This window comes from Populus euphratica, unplaced genomic scaffold (genome assembly GCF_000495115.2).
Source record: "Populus euphratica unplaced genomic scaffold, PopEup_1.0 scaffold32.1, whole genome shotgun sequence".
NCBI classification, from domain to species: Eukaryota; Viridiplantae; Streptophyta; class Magnoliopsida; order Malpighiales; family Salicaceae; genus Populus; species Populus euphratica.
The window spans coordinates 2,146,841-2,158,593 of NW_011499861.1; the positions used below are offsets into that span (position 1 = coordinate 2,146,841).

General features: G+C 35.5%; 2 protein-coding genes across 5 annotated transcripts in view; one reads left to right on the forward strand and one right to left on the reverse strand.

Annotated features, from left to right (window-relative positions):
* Positions 1 to 4,734, reverse strand: part of LOC105124909 (homeobox-leucine zipper protein ANTHOCYANINLESS 2-like) — a 5,840-nt gene extending 1,106 nt beyond the window's left edge. The window contains exons 1-8 of one of the 4 annotated variants that reach the window (XM_011025103.1): positions 3,819 to 4,732; positions 3,483 to 3,694; positions 3,282 to 3,399; positions 2,490 to 3,182; positions 2,265 to 2,366; positions 1,937 to 2,152; positions 532 to 706; positions 75 to 442 (exon numbers count right to left, since the gene is read on the reverse strand). In XM_011025103.1, coding sequence (XP_011023405.1) covers positions 75 to 442; positions 532 to 706; positions 1,937 to 2,152; positions 2,265 to 2,366; positions 2,490 to 3,182; positions 3,282 to 3,399; positions 3,483 to 3,694; positions 3,819 to 3,998 — 2,064 coding nt within the window. In that variant the 5' untranslated portion in view covers positions 3,999 to 4,732. Of the gene's footprint in view, positions 1 to 7; positions 443 to 531; positions 707 to 1,936; positions 2,153 to 2,264; positions 2,367 to 2,489; positions 3,183 to 3,281; positions 3,400 to 3,482; positions 3,701 to 3,818 lie in introns of all 4 variants that reach the window. The other 3 variants (XM_011025105.1, XM_011025102.1, XM_011025104.1) reach the window with 3 other exon arrangements.
* A 3,929-nt stretch (positions 4,735 to 8,663) lies between these two features.
* LOC105124913 (50S ribosomal protein L5, chloroplastic-like) lies at positions 8,664 to 11,039 on the forward strand. Its single transcript, XM_011025110.1, has 3 exons — positions 8,664 to 9,086; positions 9,171 to 9,371; positions 10,435 to 11,039. The coding sequence occupies exons 1-3, from the start codon at positions 8,838 to 8,840 to the stop codon at positions 10,783 to 10,785; spliced, it is 801 nt and encodes a 266-aa protein (XP_011023412.1). The 5' UTR covers positions 8,664 to 8,837; the 3' UTR covers positions 10,786 to 11,039.
* The last annotated feature ends 714 nt before the right edge of the window (positions 11,040 to 11,753 follow it).

Consider the following 11,753-nt stretch of genomic DNA (forward strand, 5'->3'; position numbering starts at 1 on the left):
AGGAATGCAAGAAAAAGAAGAGACATTGCAACTGATATATAATATAAAATACTTATGAAGAGAAGAGAGGTTACGCTAGCACGTAGGAGAGAGACACAGTTGCCGTGATCCTGGCCTTTAGCAATGTGGGCCATTTCCTGCATTGGTCCACCGTTGGAGAGTATGTCCCACTCGCTTCTAAGTCGTTCATTGCGTAGGAAATCAAAGAGCCTTTGTGGAGAAACAGGTAGCCAGACAGAGGTCGCAGCGCTCAAAACTATGCCTGGTGGCTCACCAGGATCATTAACCCTCTTTCGGGTCATAACCCTAACATCTTCATCAACATTTCCGGCATTCAGCTTGTTCCATTTGTGCACTGTGGAGGCACAAACCCCAGCACAGAAGTTATCGGTCATTCTTTGCGCCAGCTTCAACATGCTTCGGCGACCACTTGTAGTTATCGCTAAACAAACACTTTACATGTCAACAAAGGTTGTTTTGGCAAGTTACAAAGAATTCCACATTGTTTAGGAAATTGGCATTGATATTAACCTGTGTGGTCTCTACTAGGTACATTGGAGGACAAGAGGATGGCTAAACACTCGCATTGACGTTGAAGGGTAGCTATCCATCGTTGGGCACCAAAGCCCATGCCGGAGCTTATCACCGGCCGATAGAGCTGGTGTAGTTGCCTTTCATCATATTCTGCATGCTCAACCCATGTAACCTGCATTTTAATAGTTTTGTTAGTTATGATAGGGTTAATTGCACCAACTGCTCAAGTTGGAAAATTAACATATTCATTATTGTTTAATGATTGCTACCATGCGAACTGATTGCTTCTCTTGTAGAGAAAAAAGACTACATGTTCTTTTTACTTGGCTAATGATTAGGAATTAAAGCCACACAATATAAAAGATCAAATGCCAGTTCCATGGAAGAAGGCTGAATGTCAGTCAAAGGCTGGATGTCAGTCAAAGTTCGTAGATTAAACAACAGCAAAAAGGATGTAGAAGGTTCATATTTTATTACTGTAAAGCATCAACCTTCTTCTGTGTCATTTTATAATATTTTACATATATTGAGTCCATATTCAGACTTTCGAAGCAAATTTCCATATTAATTTACAAGGCAAATCTAGGGAAAGGGCTCTAGGTTGGGCTCAAAGAAAGAAATGGAATCAAGCAGTCCTTGCATAAAATAATGAAATGGAAAAAGATTTTGCAAGATTTGAGGGAACAAAGTACACAGTAGAAGCTGACATCGAGATGTGTACTATGGTCTACATATACAAGCTTGGATACTCAAATGGTAACAAAATAATCAGTCTTGGACTTTGACAATTAGGACTCTTCATTGATTAAATAAATAAATAAATAAAACACAAGGCTGGAACCAGGTCATACGCTGTAGCATGATTAAATACAAGATAATGAAGATAACCAAGATTGCATCATTGGAATAGAAGCATCAAATATATTGTTTATTCAATCAAAATTGAGGATAACTAGGCATTTACTAATGAAGGATATGAAATCAATGCGTTTAAAGCACCGCAATTCAAGTAATGGAGACTTCTATTTGATAAAATAAGTGGTGTAATCTCGATTTGCTGCTGTACCATGGAGTTTTTTTATAAAAAAATTAAGCAACCCTAGTTGTTGAAACTTGAAATTTAAACAGTGTTTTGACGTCAGAAGAAGCATCCAAGACTATTATTAGACTCTAGGAAGGTTCAGATTGTGACGGGGAAACAGTGGGTAATCACTTGACAAACAAGACTCTTAGATGCATGAGCTCTCTAAGTGGCTTGGGAATGCAAATGCTCATGATTTTTGACCTGGTGTTTTGCCACAGATCAAATGTTCTCAACTGAAACACAATAAATGTAAAGAGAAAAGGGTACCGACCGGGCATGCTACAGACCAAAAACGTGCACTAGTTTCTATATTATTACCTTGGAGTACCCATTGGGCATATCTTGCACCACAAAACCAGAAGGAAGCCTCCTGCAGTTCACATATGTCGGGGGTGCACCGGAAGTTTCTCGGATGGTATCGATGGATACATCAACAACAGCCCAAACCCCCTCTGCGTGCTGCTTGCAAAATCGGAGAAAATTTACCTCACGCACCGGAACCAATGGGGATAAGACTTGGAGCTCGGCATGCATCTAAATATGATGGATTAAGAAAAGATTTAGAGCTAAACAAACTGCTAAACAAGCACCACCAAAAATAGTAGAAATCTTACTAACAACAGTGAATAAGAGACGAGTAGCCTACCAACTGAAGTGAACCATTTCTAGTCCCCCCCATTCCACTGGCTATCACATCAGTGGTAGACGTCCTTGCAATCATACAAGGAAACATTTCTGCCCATCGGTTCTAGGAAAGATAAAGAACACAAAAAGTAATTCCAATGAAATTAAGAAAAAAAATATATTAAACAGTCCAAAAAATTTATATATATATATAGACACCAATAAGGAGAGATTTTGAACAACTCACCGAATCCATCAGTGTCTCAACTAAGGCCAAACTGTTTATGATTACCATACCAGTCTCTCTAGATGCCTCACTAACAAAGCCACTAGGCTTCATTCCAATGCAAGGAGTGAAGGTTCTCAAGTACTCCTCATGGTTCAGTATTTCTCTACCACCCTCAAAGCTCCCGATCCAAAGAGGCTCATCCGTCTGAACCATCTTCACCAATTCATCCATGGCAGCTAAAGCCAACTCCAAGAACATGGATCTCTCTAATGATCTATCAATACCAGTAACACCAGCTGTTGCTAGTCTAGTTTGAGTTACCATAGGCAAAGCACCAGAAATCCCACCTTCAAAATGAGGTCCCAAAGGCAATGTTGTAGCCATGGTGCTTAAACCAGCAAAACCATTACTGCCAACTGCAAGTTCCAGGCTTGAATTCGGCATCGGAGGGCCATGTGAAGAAGCTAACGAAGATATGGGGCGACCCAAGAACTTGCCCGCAAGTGCACAAACTCGATCTAGTTCATCTTTTAATCTAGCATTCTCAATCCTCAAATGCTGTTCTTCAAGTGAAATATCACCGATTATCGCAGGACCACCACAGTTTGAGCACGATGGATTTCTCATGGCATCTCTTATGGACATGTTTTCTGCTCGAAGCTTGTCGTTATCTTGCCTGAGTAATGAGTTCTCATGGCGCTCCAGTTGAGTCTGTTGCAGCAAACAATCAAACACATTTTAACTTTCTATCCATAAAAAATCCAGCCCAAAAGGGAAAACATCCATGGTTTGTTAATTATCATTCATCACCTTCATTTGGGTTCTACGATTCTGAAACCAGAACTTGACTTGCCTAGTCTCCAAGCACAGCCTTCTACTAAGCTCCAATCTTTGTTTCTCGTCAGGATGAGGACATTCCTTAAACAAGCTGTAAAACAAACAAAAGCAACACTCTCTCAATATCACTCAACAAATCCTGTTGAAAGTGCAAATTAGTGATAGATATCATACGCTTCAAGTTCTTGGATTTGTTGTGGAGTGTGTCGGTGGTATCTCTTTTTTCTTGGAGGTTTATCAGCTGCATCTTGATCGTCACCAGACGCGCCATCCATGTTATCACTACCAGATCTGCTCTCATGTTCCTCTTCTCTGCTTCTCCTACCCACACTTGTCTCAAAGTTCTCAGCCAATCTAGTTATATCTCCTTGACCATCTATGTTTGGCTGTTGCTGATCAAGAATCAAACATAAACGAGGATGTTAAGGTTAAAGACCTCACCAAACAAACAACCAAAGTCACTTAGTAGCCAAACAAAAAAGAAACAAATAGAAAGATGTAGATATGTACAAGGGCTAGAGAGAGTCCAGGAGAGTTGAACACGGATTTAGTGAGAGAAGGAGAGACAAGGCGAGTCTGTGCCATTGCACCAGGGGGCATGTTTTTGTTATTGTTATAAGGTATATCAGCCACGATTCTTGCGCCACCACCACCAGGACTAGTGTTTTCAAGGAAACCCCCAAAACTCATTAAAGCTTAAGCCTGTTTTTTTTTACTCTATTTTTACACTAGACTTAAACGCCCTTTCTAGATTCACAAGAAACCATGCATAACCAAGTTTGAATCTTGAAATTATCATTCAAAAACCAAACCACAGATAGCCAAACAAAGAAATCCTGAAATGGGTTTTTTAAAAAAATGAAGAGAAAATTAAAACTTCCCCCAAAATAAAGAAATCATAAGAAAATAGAAACAAAAGGGAAGAAGATAGAGAGGTAGAGTAGACACAAGGATATATCTATCCAAATGTCTCCCAACTCCCTCTCTCTGCTGAAAACTGAGAGAAAGGAAGAGAAAGAAGGCAAGCAAACCCTTTTTGTTATCTTCTTTGCTGCTTAGGGCTTCCTTCTCTATCCCTCTCTCCCCTTCTAAAAACCCTTTTAAGTTTATGTCCGAAACTCTAACATTCAAGAGGCCTTAAATTGGCGTTGAGAAAACTCGGAAAGGGAAACCCTAGTTTTTTTTTTTTTTTTTTTTGGGGGGGGGGGGGGGGGGGCCGGGGGTGTGTGGAAGTATTAGTGTCCCGTTCTTTGCATGTTGACTGACACTGAGAGAGAACGGCTTCAAAAAGAGTACCAACAAGAGAAAAGATAAAAAACAAGGAAGAAGGAAGAAGACGAGCGGCCCAAAGAAGGATTTTGCACAGACAAGAAAGAGGAGAGAGGAGAAGCAAGTAAACCCCACAGGAATAAATAAAGATGAATTGAAATTATGTGGAGCATTCGAAGCCTTACAAATACAAACCTCCAAAGGAGTCGGTTGACTATCTTTCCTCTTTTTATCTCAAATAAGCATTTCTCTGATTTAGATTTTAACCCTTTTTAAGATGACAGTGTAAGAGTCAAAGAGTAAAAGCAAATTTACTTTCACAGAGTACTCGGATTCGGTGGTGCCCTTCGGGAGATTTTTTCTTCTCCTTTTGTTCCTTCTAATCCTGTCATGGGGATCTGTTTAGATGCATCGTAGCAGGAAGAAACTGACCACAACCTTATGTGGCCTCAGAAAGTGTATATTTTCATTTACTGGTGTATAACGCAGGAGTTGAATATACTGAAAATATATTTCTAATCAAATGGATAATGATTTCATATTGGTCCCAATTCTAACTCAAGGAGTTGATTTGAGTGGTTAATCGAGTGAAGTGAGCCTTCTTCTCTTCTTTTTGTTGAACCAAGCATGTAATCTATCTGGGCAAGATTTCTTTTCCATATGACCATAAGAGATACCTCCGAGTTATTTTGTGGCAATCCATGTCAGTTTAGTGTATTTAGAAAATTTTAATAAATTTCTTCAGATATAAGCTTTAAATCTGAACCCAAGAAGTCAATGATATTTCTTAATTACCAGGCAAGCTCCTTAGAGGTTCTTCGTAGACATGCTGCGTATTGAGTTTTTACCTTTCATTTTTTAGGCGAACAAGTAATTCCCCGCGTAAACATTCTGCATATGGATGCAAACGGATTGCCCTTTATTGACTACGAGCACCAAATTGCATAAATCTAAGAGGGTGTTTGTTTTTTGTAAATATTTTATAGAAAAAGGATTTTTTATTTATGTTTTTGATTTTTGTGAAATATTTTAGAGAGAACTATTAAAATATCTCCTAATAAACCTTTAAATTTAAAAAATAGTTAATTTATAAAGTCTTATAAAATATTTTCATGGTAAATAATTTATTCATTATATCATCATTATTATTGTTATTATTATTACTTCATCTCTCCATCACAAAATTAAAAACACTATTACCTAGGGGTGATTATTTTCAGTTTGATTCGGTTTTTATCAAAAAAAAATAACCAAACCGAAAAAAAAAAATTTGAAAAAAAACCCGAAACCAAACCGAAATCGGGTCAAACTGACCGGTTTCGGTTCGGTTTTTTAGGGGAAAAACCGGTTCAAATCGGTTTGGTTCGGTTTTTCCGATTTGACTCGATTTTTCTCGGTTTTGGCTCGGTTTTTCCGGTTTGGCTCGGTTTTGGCTCAATTTTTTTCTGTTTCGGTTCGGTTTGGTTTTTCGGGTTTTTGGTTATAAAACCGAACCGAACCGGCTGATTTTTTCAAAATTTTAATCGGTTTAATCGGGTTTTTTTTTCAGTTATTTTTTTTTCCCAGTTTTCTCGGTTTTTCGGTTTTTTTGCTCACCCTGCTATTACCACCTCCACCCTTACTGCACAACAATTACATTATTATAACACGTCATTATATTCTTTTTTTTTTTTTTACCACATTAGTTGCCAGCCAGCCATAAAATATTCTACAATAAAAATTATAATTTAAATTGGTGTTATTAGAATTAAACTCGATAATAGATTGATGAAGACGTCAATTTAAATATTCATTAACTGAATAAATAATTTGCTAGTTGAAACCATGTTTCACTATTGGTTTTATACGGTAGCTACATTTTATTTAATTTTTAAAAAATTTCAAAAATATTTTCAATAGTGTTTCAATAAAACAACTAAATTTAATACAATCAACAAAATTCCAAGTCTTTAAATAAACCTTCCAAACATCCAAGTTTCTAAAGTCAAAATACAAAAAGTACACAAATAAGTGAAATGACTTGAATTTTGATGAAAGGTTCCAAATTCAAATAAAAAAAAATTGGCTTGTTAGAAGTGAAAGCGCTTTAAATAAATAGATTAATTAGTTATCAAATAACCAGTAATATAAAAAATGTCAAAACAATTAATTTTGATGACTTTCAATAACCCTTGTGATAGTTGCACTAATGATTCATGTTGGCATGTATTAAACCAAACAATATCTCGCAGGCATGTGAGCAAGCTGACAAACACGTGCATAACTAGCCGTAAAAGCATTATAGGTGAAACTAGTCACTTTTCTTAGCTTTGTATGTAGACATATCTCAAGAGCATATTCACTTATCCTTACATGACTTCAGAGGCAATGCTACAGTTATCACTGTGATAATGTTTTTTTTTTTTTTTAAGGATTCAAGATTATTTTTCCCTGGCTATCTCCAAATCCAGGTTCAAAATACCTAGAATAGTTAGGGAATTATGTTGGGGTTTCTTTTGATTTTTTTCAATTAAAATTCCACGTATATCAAGTACTACCAATAAGATTCTACTAAACTAATGGGTAATTACCCAACTCAGGCACTTGAGAATCAATAAAAAAGAGGAAAAAAAAAAACATGAAGCAATGCATACAATTGATACCTTGGCAACGAAAGAGGAAAACACGTAAGAATAAGCTTATATTTTCAAGGTATTTTGACACTGTATTTTAAAAAAATAAAAAAATTCAATTAATATATTTTTAAAAAATTTAAATTATTTTGATGTATTAATTTTAAAAATAATCTTTAAAAAATAAAAAAATTATTAACATATTTTTTTCAAGTAAAAAATATTTTTAAAAAGAATCGTATTCATCATTTTAAATACACAGTTAGCCCATAAAATTTATGTTTATTATTAGCATAAGCTGCCACGTGTTTTTTCTAAAAAAATATTGACGATTTTTTATTAAAAAGCAAAAGAGGGGTTCTTCATTTCTTTAGATGCAATAACCAGTAAGATTAGGATTTTCAAATGTTTAAAACGATGTAGTTGTGATTTTAAGATTTTCGTTGTTTTAAAGAAGGATAAGAAGGAGAGGTCAAGATGATTATAGATAATAATTTTAAGATTTTTAGACGTTTAAAAATAACGTTGAATTTCAACCTCAAATTATTGAGAATTTAAGATTGATCATGTATTTTTATTATATTTTATATTTTGATTTTTTATCTTTTGATTTTGTTTTTTATAATAACTTATAACCTAATTTCATTTAACCAGGCTATAAAAATAAATAAAAATATTATTCTAATAAAAAAATCAGAAAATTGATCCTCATCCATGGCCACATTTTACCATTCTCATTCCATCACCCTAAATTCGAACGTCATTATCTATTAAATATTGAAAAAAAGAAAAGCTCTTACGTGCAGAACATTTATATTTGTAAATATACCTCAAGCCAGTAAAAAGCCCCCCTAATCCTTTTTCGAGGGAGCCAAATTTCTCCGAATAATAAAATGTCATGCACTCCTAGCATGAATTAATTGTTACAAACCATCTAGGTGGTGGCCAAGTGATAAGGACTTGAAATCAAGAGGTTTGTTCTCTCTGTGGTCTAGGTTCGAGTCCTTGGTTGCTCATATGACGGCCACCGGAGGCTTACATGGTCGTTAACTTCAGGACCCATGGGATTAGTCGTGGTGCGCGCAAGCTGGCCCGGACATCCACGTTAATCTTAAAAAAAAAAAAAAATAATAAAATTAATTGTTACATAAATGGCACCTTATTGCTTTGACTATTGAATAATACAAAGCAACCACTCTACCAAAGATTCCTTCAACTTGCATCAACTTTATTATGTGTATTTTCTTTTCCAATAATGTTAGCAGAATACGATGTTTCGCACTTCACAGCAGAATGCTTCTTAAAATAAACTTTTAATTTAAAATATGTTAAAATAATTTCTTTTATTAAAATCATAATAAAACATTAAAAAATATTAAATTTTTATTTTTTAAAACTAAAAGTATTTTTTAAAAACACTAAAACACCTAAAGAAAAAGGCAATAATTTGCCATCCCTCTTATCCTTTCTCCTTCACAACCCGCCACCAACAACTCCCTAAATTTACAACACACCCACACAACCGGCACCCCCCTCAGTGGCACTTACGTAAATAAGTTCAACCTCCGAACCCATTTCACAATCCCGATCTCCAAACCCCATCTACAGAAACGCTGTGTCCAACCCCCTCCTTTCAAAAAACAAAAAGATGGCCACTGCTTCGCTCTTATCCTCCTCGGCGGCGTCGTTTCACGGCCGATTCCCCACTCTCCCGCCGCCCTCAAACGCAAGAGTAACGTACGGAAGCCGGAATGGGGTGGTGTCAGTGAGAGCTACTGGAGATGTTGTTTTGGTGGACAAATCAGAAGCAGAGAAAAGCAATCGGCTCAAAACCACATTCCTTGAAAAAATCGTCCCTCTGCTGATAGAAGAGTTCCGCTACACTAACATTCACCAGGTGACTCTTTATAAATTTTCCAAATTACTGATAAAGTTAATCTAATTTGCAATTTGCTGAAATTTGAATTTCTCATTTCTTTAGGTTCCAAAAATTCAGAAGGTTGTGGTGAATTGTGGGATTGGAGATGCTGCGCAGAATGCTAAGGGGTTGGACGCAGCGATAAATGATTTGGCTCTTATCACAGGCCAAAGACCCGTAAAGACGCGGGCCAGGAATTCGGTTGCTACCTTCAAGATTAGGGAAGGCCAACCTCTTGGTATTGCTGTTACACTCAGAGGAAACGTGAGCATTTTTGTTTTTTCTCTTTATCGAATTTTCTTGTTTATTTTCATGGCCGCGGCTACATATTTCATGATAAAGTTAGCTCGGAGTCTAAACTCTAGAGGCTATAAATTATTTGGTCAACATAGCGCAAGATTTCTTCTTTTGTGTTTTGGAAGGGTGTTGTAGTTTTTGAAGGGGCCTTGATGAAAATGATATTAAAGATGGCTCTGTCAGGAGAAGCTGTTTGGGTATAGTTGAAGTTACAGGTGCAAGAGTGAAAAATACTGCATGTCCAGCTCCCTTCTCGATAGAGAAGAAATATCAGGATGGATATTTTTGTGATAATTATTGTAATTGTTGATTCGATGATGTGTGCTTTTAGTAGCATGTAGATTAATAGTGGGGGCATTTAGCTTAGCCGATGATACTGGATGGTACTGTCTAATAGCCGATGATACTGGCGATTAGGGAAGTTTCTAGCATGGGATTTCTCTTGTTTGATCTCATAAAAACATGCTTTTAAACTCCAATCCTAAACAGGATTTGAGGTATGCTGTCAAGTTTCAAATGATAATATGTGGATTTTTGTATTTATTTTGGTGTTCCCTTCTGCATGTGGGGATATAGTGATTGCTCAAGATGATGGATTCTTTGAGTATGATCATTCACTTAAATGATGGCAATGCTCAATGAAATTTTAGAAGAAACACAGTAGAGATGATGCCATGGTCCATAGGTAGTCTTGATATGATCGCCACTACTATACTGTGGGAAATTTGTTCCTTTTCAGCTCAATGTTAGAACTTGTTTTCTGTCTTTTATCACGATGGTCTGTGCTTCAGAGTAGGGCATTCTTATACTTGTACACGCTTCCATGCCACTTTGATCTTGAATAAACACATCATGTAATTTGTCGGCTATCGATCTTGTTGCTCATATCCTGATTTTACTTGCTGTTTGGATCAAATCATAACAGGTGCATCTCATTACCAATTTTGTATTCTGGTGCATTTTGTTTGTTGCATTCTTTTTAATTTCACATGGAAATTTCGTAATTTGTATCTGTGATTATATTTTTCAGCTGATGTACTCGTTCTTAGATCGACTTGTTAACTTGGGGCTGCCTAGGACAAGGGATTTCCAAGGTGTGACCCCAAACAGCTTTGATGGACATGGCAACTACAGCATTGGAATTCGTGACCAGAGTGTGTTCCCAGAGATTAGGTTTGATGCGGTTGGTAAAGCCAGGGGAATGGATGTGTGCATTGCAACCACAGCTAACACCGATCAAGAAGCGCAAAGACTCTTGGCTCTCATGGGTATGCCATTTAGAGAAGGTGGTGGTGGTGGTGGTGCTACCGCTCAGCCTCGCAAGAAGAAATTGAAGGCACACCACTTTGATTCAAAATCGAAGGGAAGGAGTAGGCGATGATAAGAGTTATTGTTATCTCCATCCAAGTCTGTAACATTTCCATGCAGTATTTGTTGGATCCGAAATTTGATGTAAAGGACGAAAGATTTATCAAATCTGTTTCCCTCAAATTATTTTGGGTTGTTAGTGGACGTTTTTGTTCATAGCAAGTCAAAGGAGGATCAATGTAAGATTCCGCAACGTGTCGTTCTTCAAATCTTCATTCTTCAAACATGTTATTATTAAACATGCTTGGTTAAATGCATTGCAAGACTCGTATGCTACTGCATAATGCCTTTTGAAATTGATTTCTAAGAAGCAATTTTGTTAAGGTAGTTGATTATTTTTTTATTTTATTTTTATCTTTCCTAATTTTTGTTTTATTTTTATCTTTTTATTAAATTAATTTTTTTAATTTTACTATTTAATTAAATATAAAATTTATTTGGTATTTAAATTTTTATTTTATTTTTAATATTTGGTTAAGAATTGGATTTTATGATTTTTTAAATAGAGTCTTTCGAGTTTAATAACTCGAATTATGAGTTTGAAAAATTAATATAAATATATTTATTAAAAGGTTTTATAATTTTTTTTTATTGAGTTATTTTAATATTATAAAGATATTTTCAGTTAGTTGAGCATTAACAGGATAAGTTTTTTTTTATGTTTTTTGAATTATATTATGTTTTTTTATATTTAATGGATTGTAAATTAAAATATATTATTTATTATTTTAAAAAATATTTTTTCTCTCAAGTAACATTAATAATTTTTATTTTAAAATTTGATCCATTCACTATTATTTTTAATTTATTTTTTTCTAATTAAATTAAAATTAATTTTTTCCACGCGGTGACACGAGTCTTGTATTTTTCTTCCTTTTATAAAACACATTTATGGCAGCTCAATATCATTTTTTAAGCAAAATAAAATTGTCTGGCACTCGGCGTAGGCACCGAGTCCAGTACTTCCTCTTCAAGGAGAGG

What these genes read in the sequence shown, in the direction of transcription:
- LOC105124913 (XM_011025110.1), top strand. Translation starts at nt 8,838, where the DNA reads ATGGCCACTGCTTCGCTCTTATCCTCCTCGGCGGCGTCGTTTCACGGC. An exon ending in GCTACACTAACATTCACCAG is followed by an intron (nt 9,087 to 9,170) that starts GTGACTCTTTAT and finishes TCATTTCTTTAG; the next exon opens with GTTCCAAAAATTCAGAAGGT. An exon ending in CTGTTACACTCAGAGGAAAC is followed by an intron (nt 9,372 to 10,434) that starts GTGAGCATTTTT and finishes TATATTTTTCAG; the next exon opens with CTGATGTACTCGTTCTTAGA.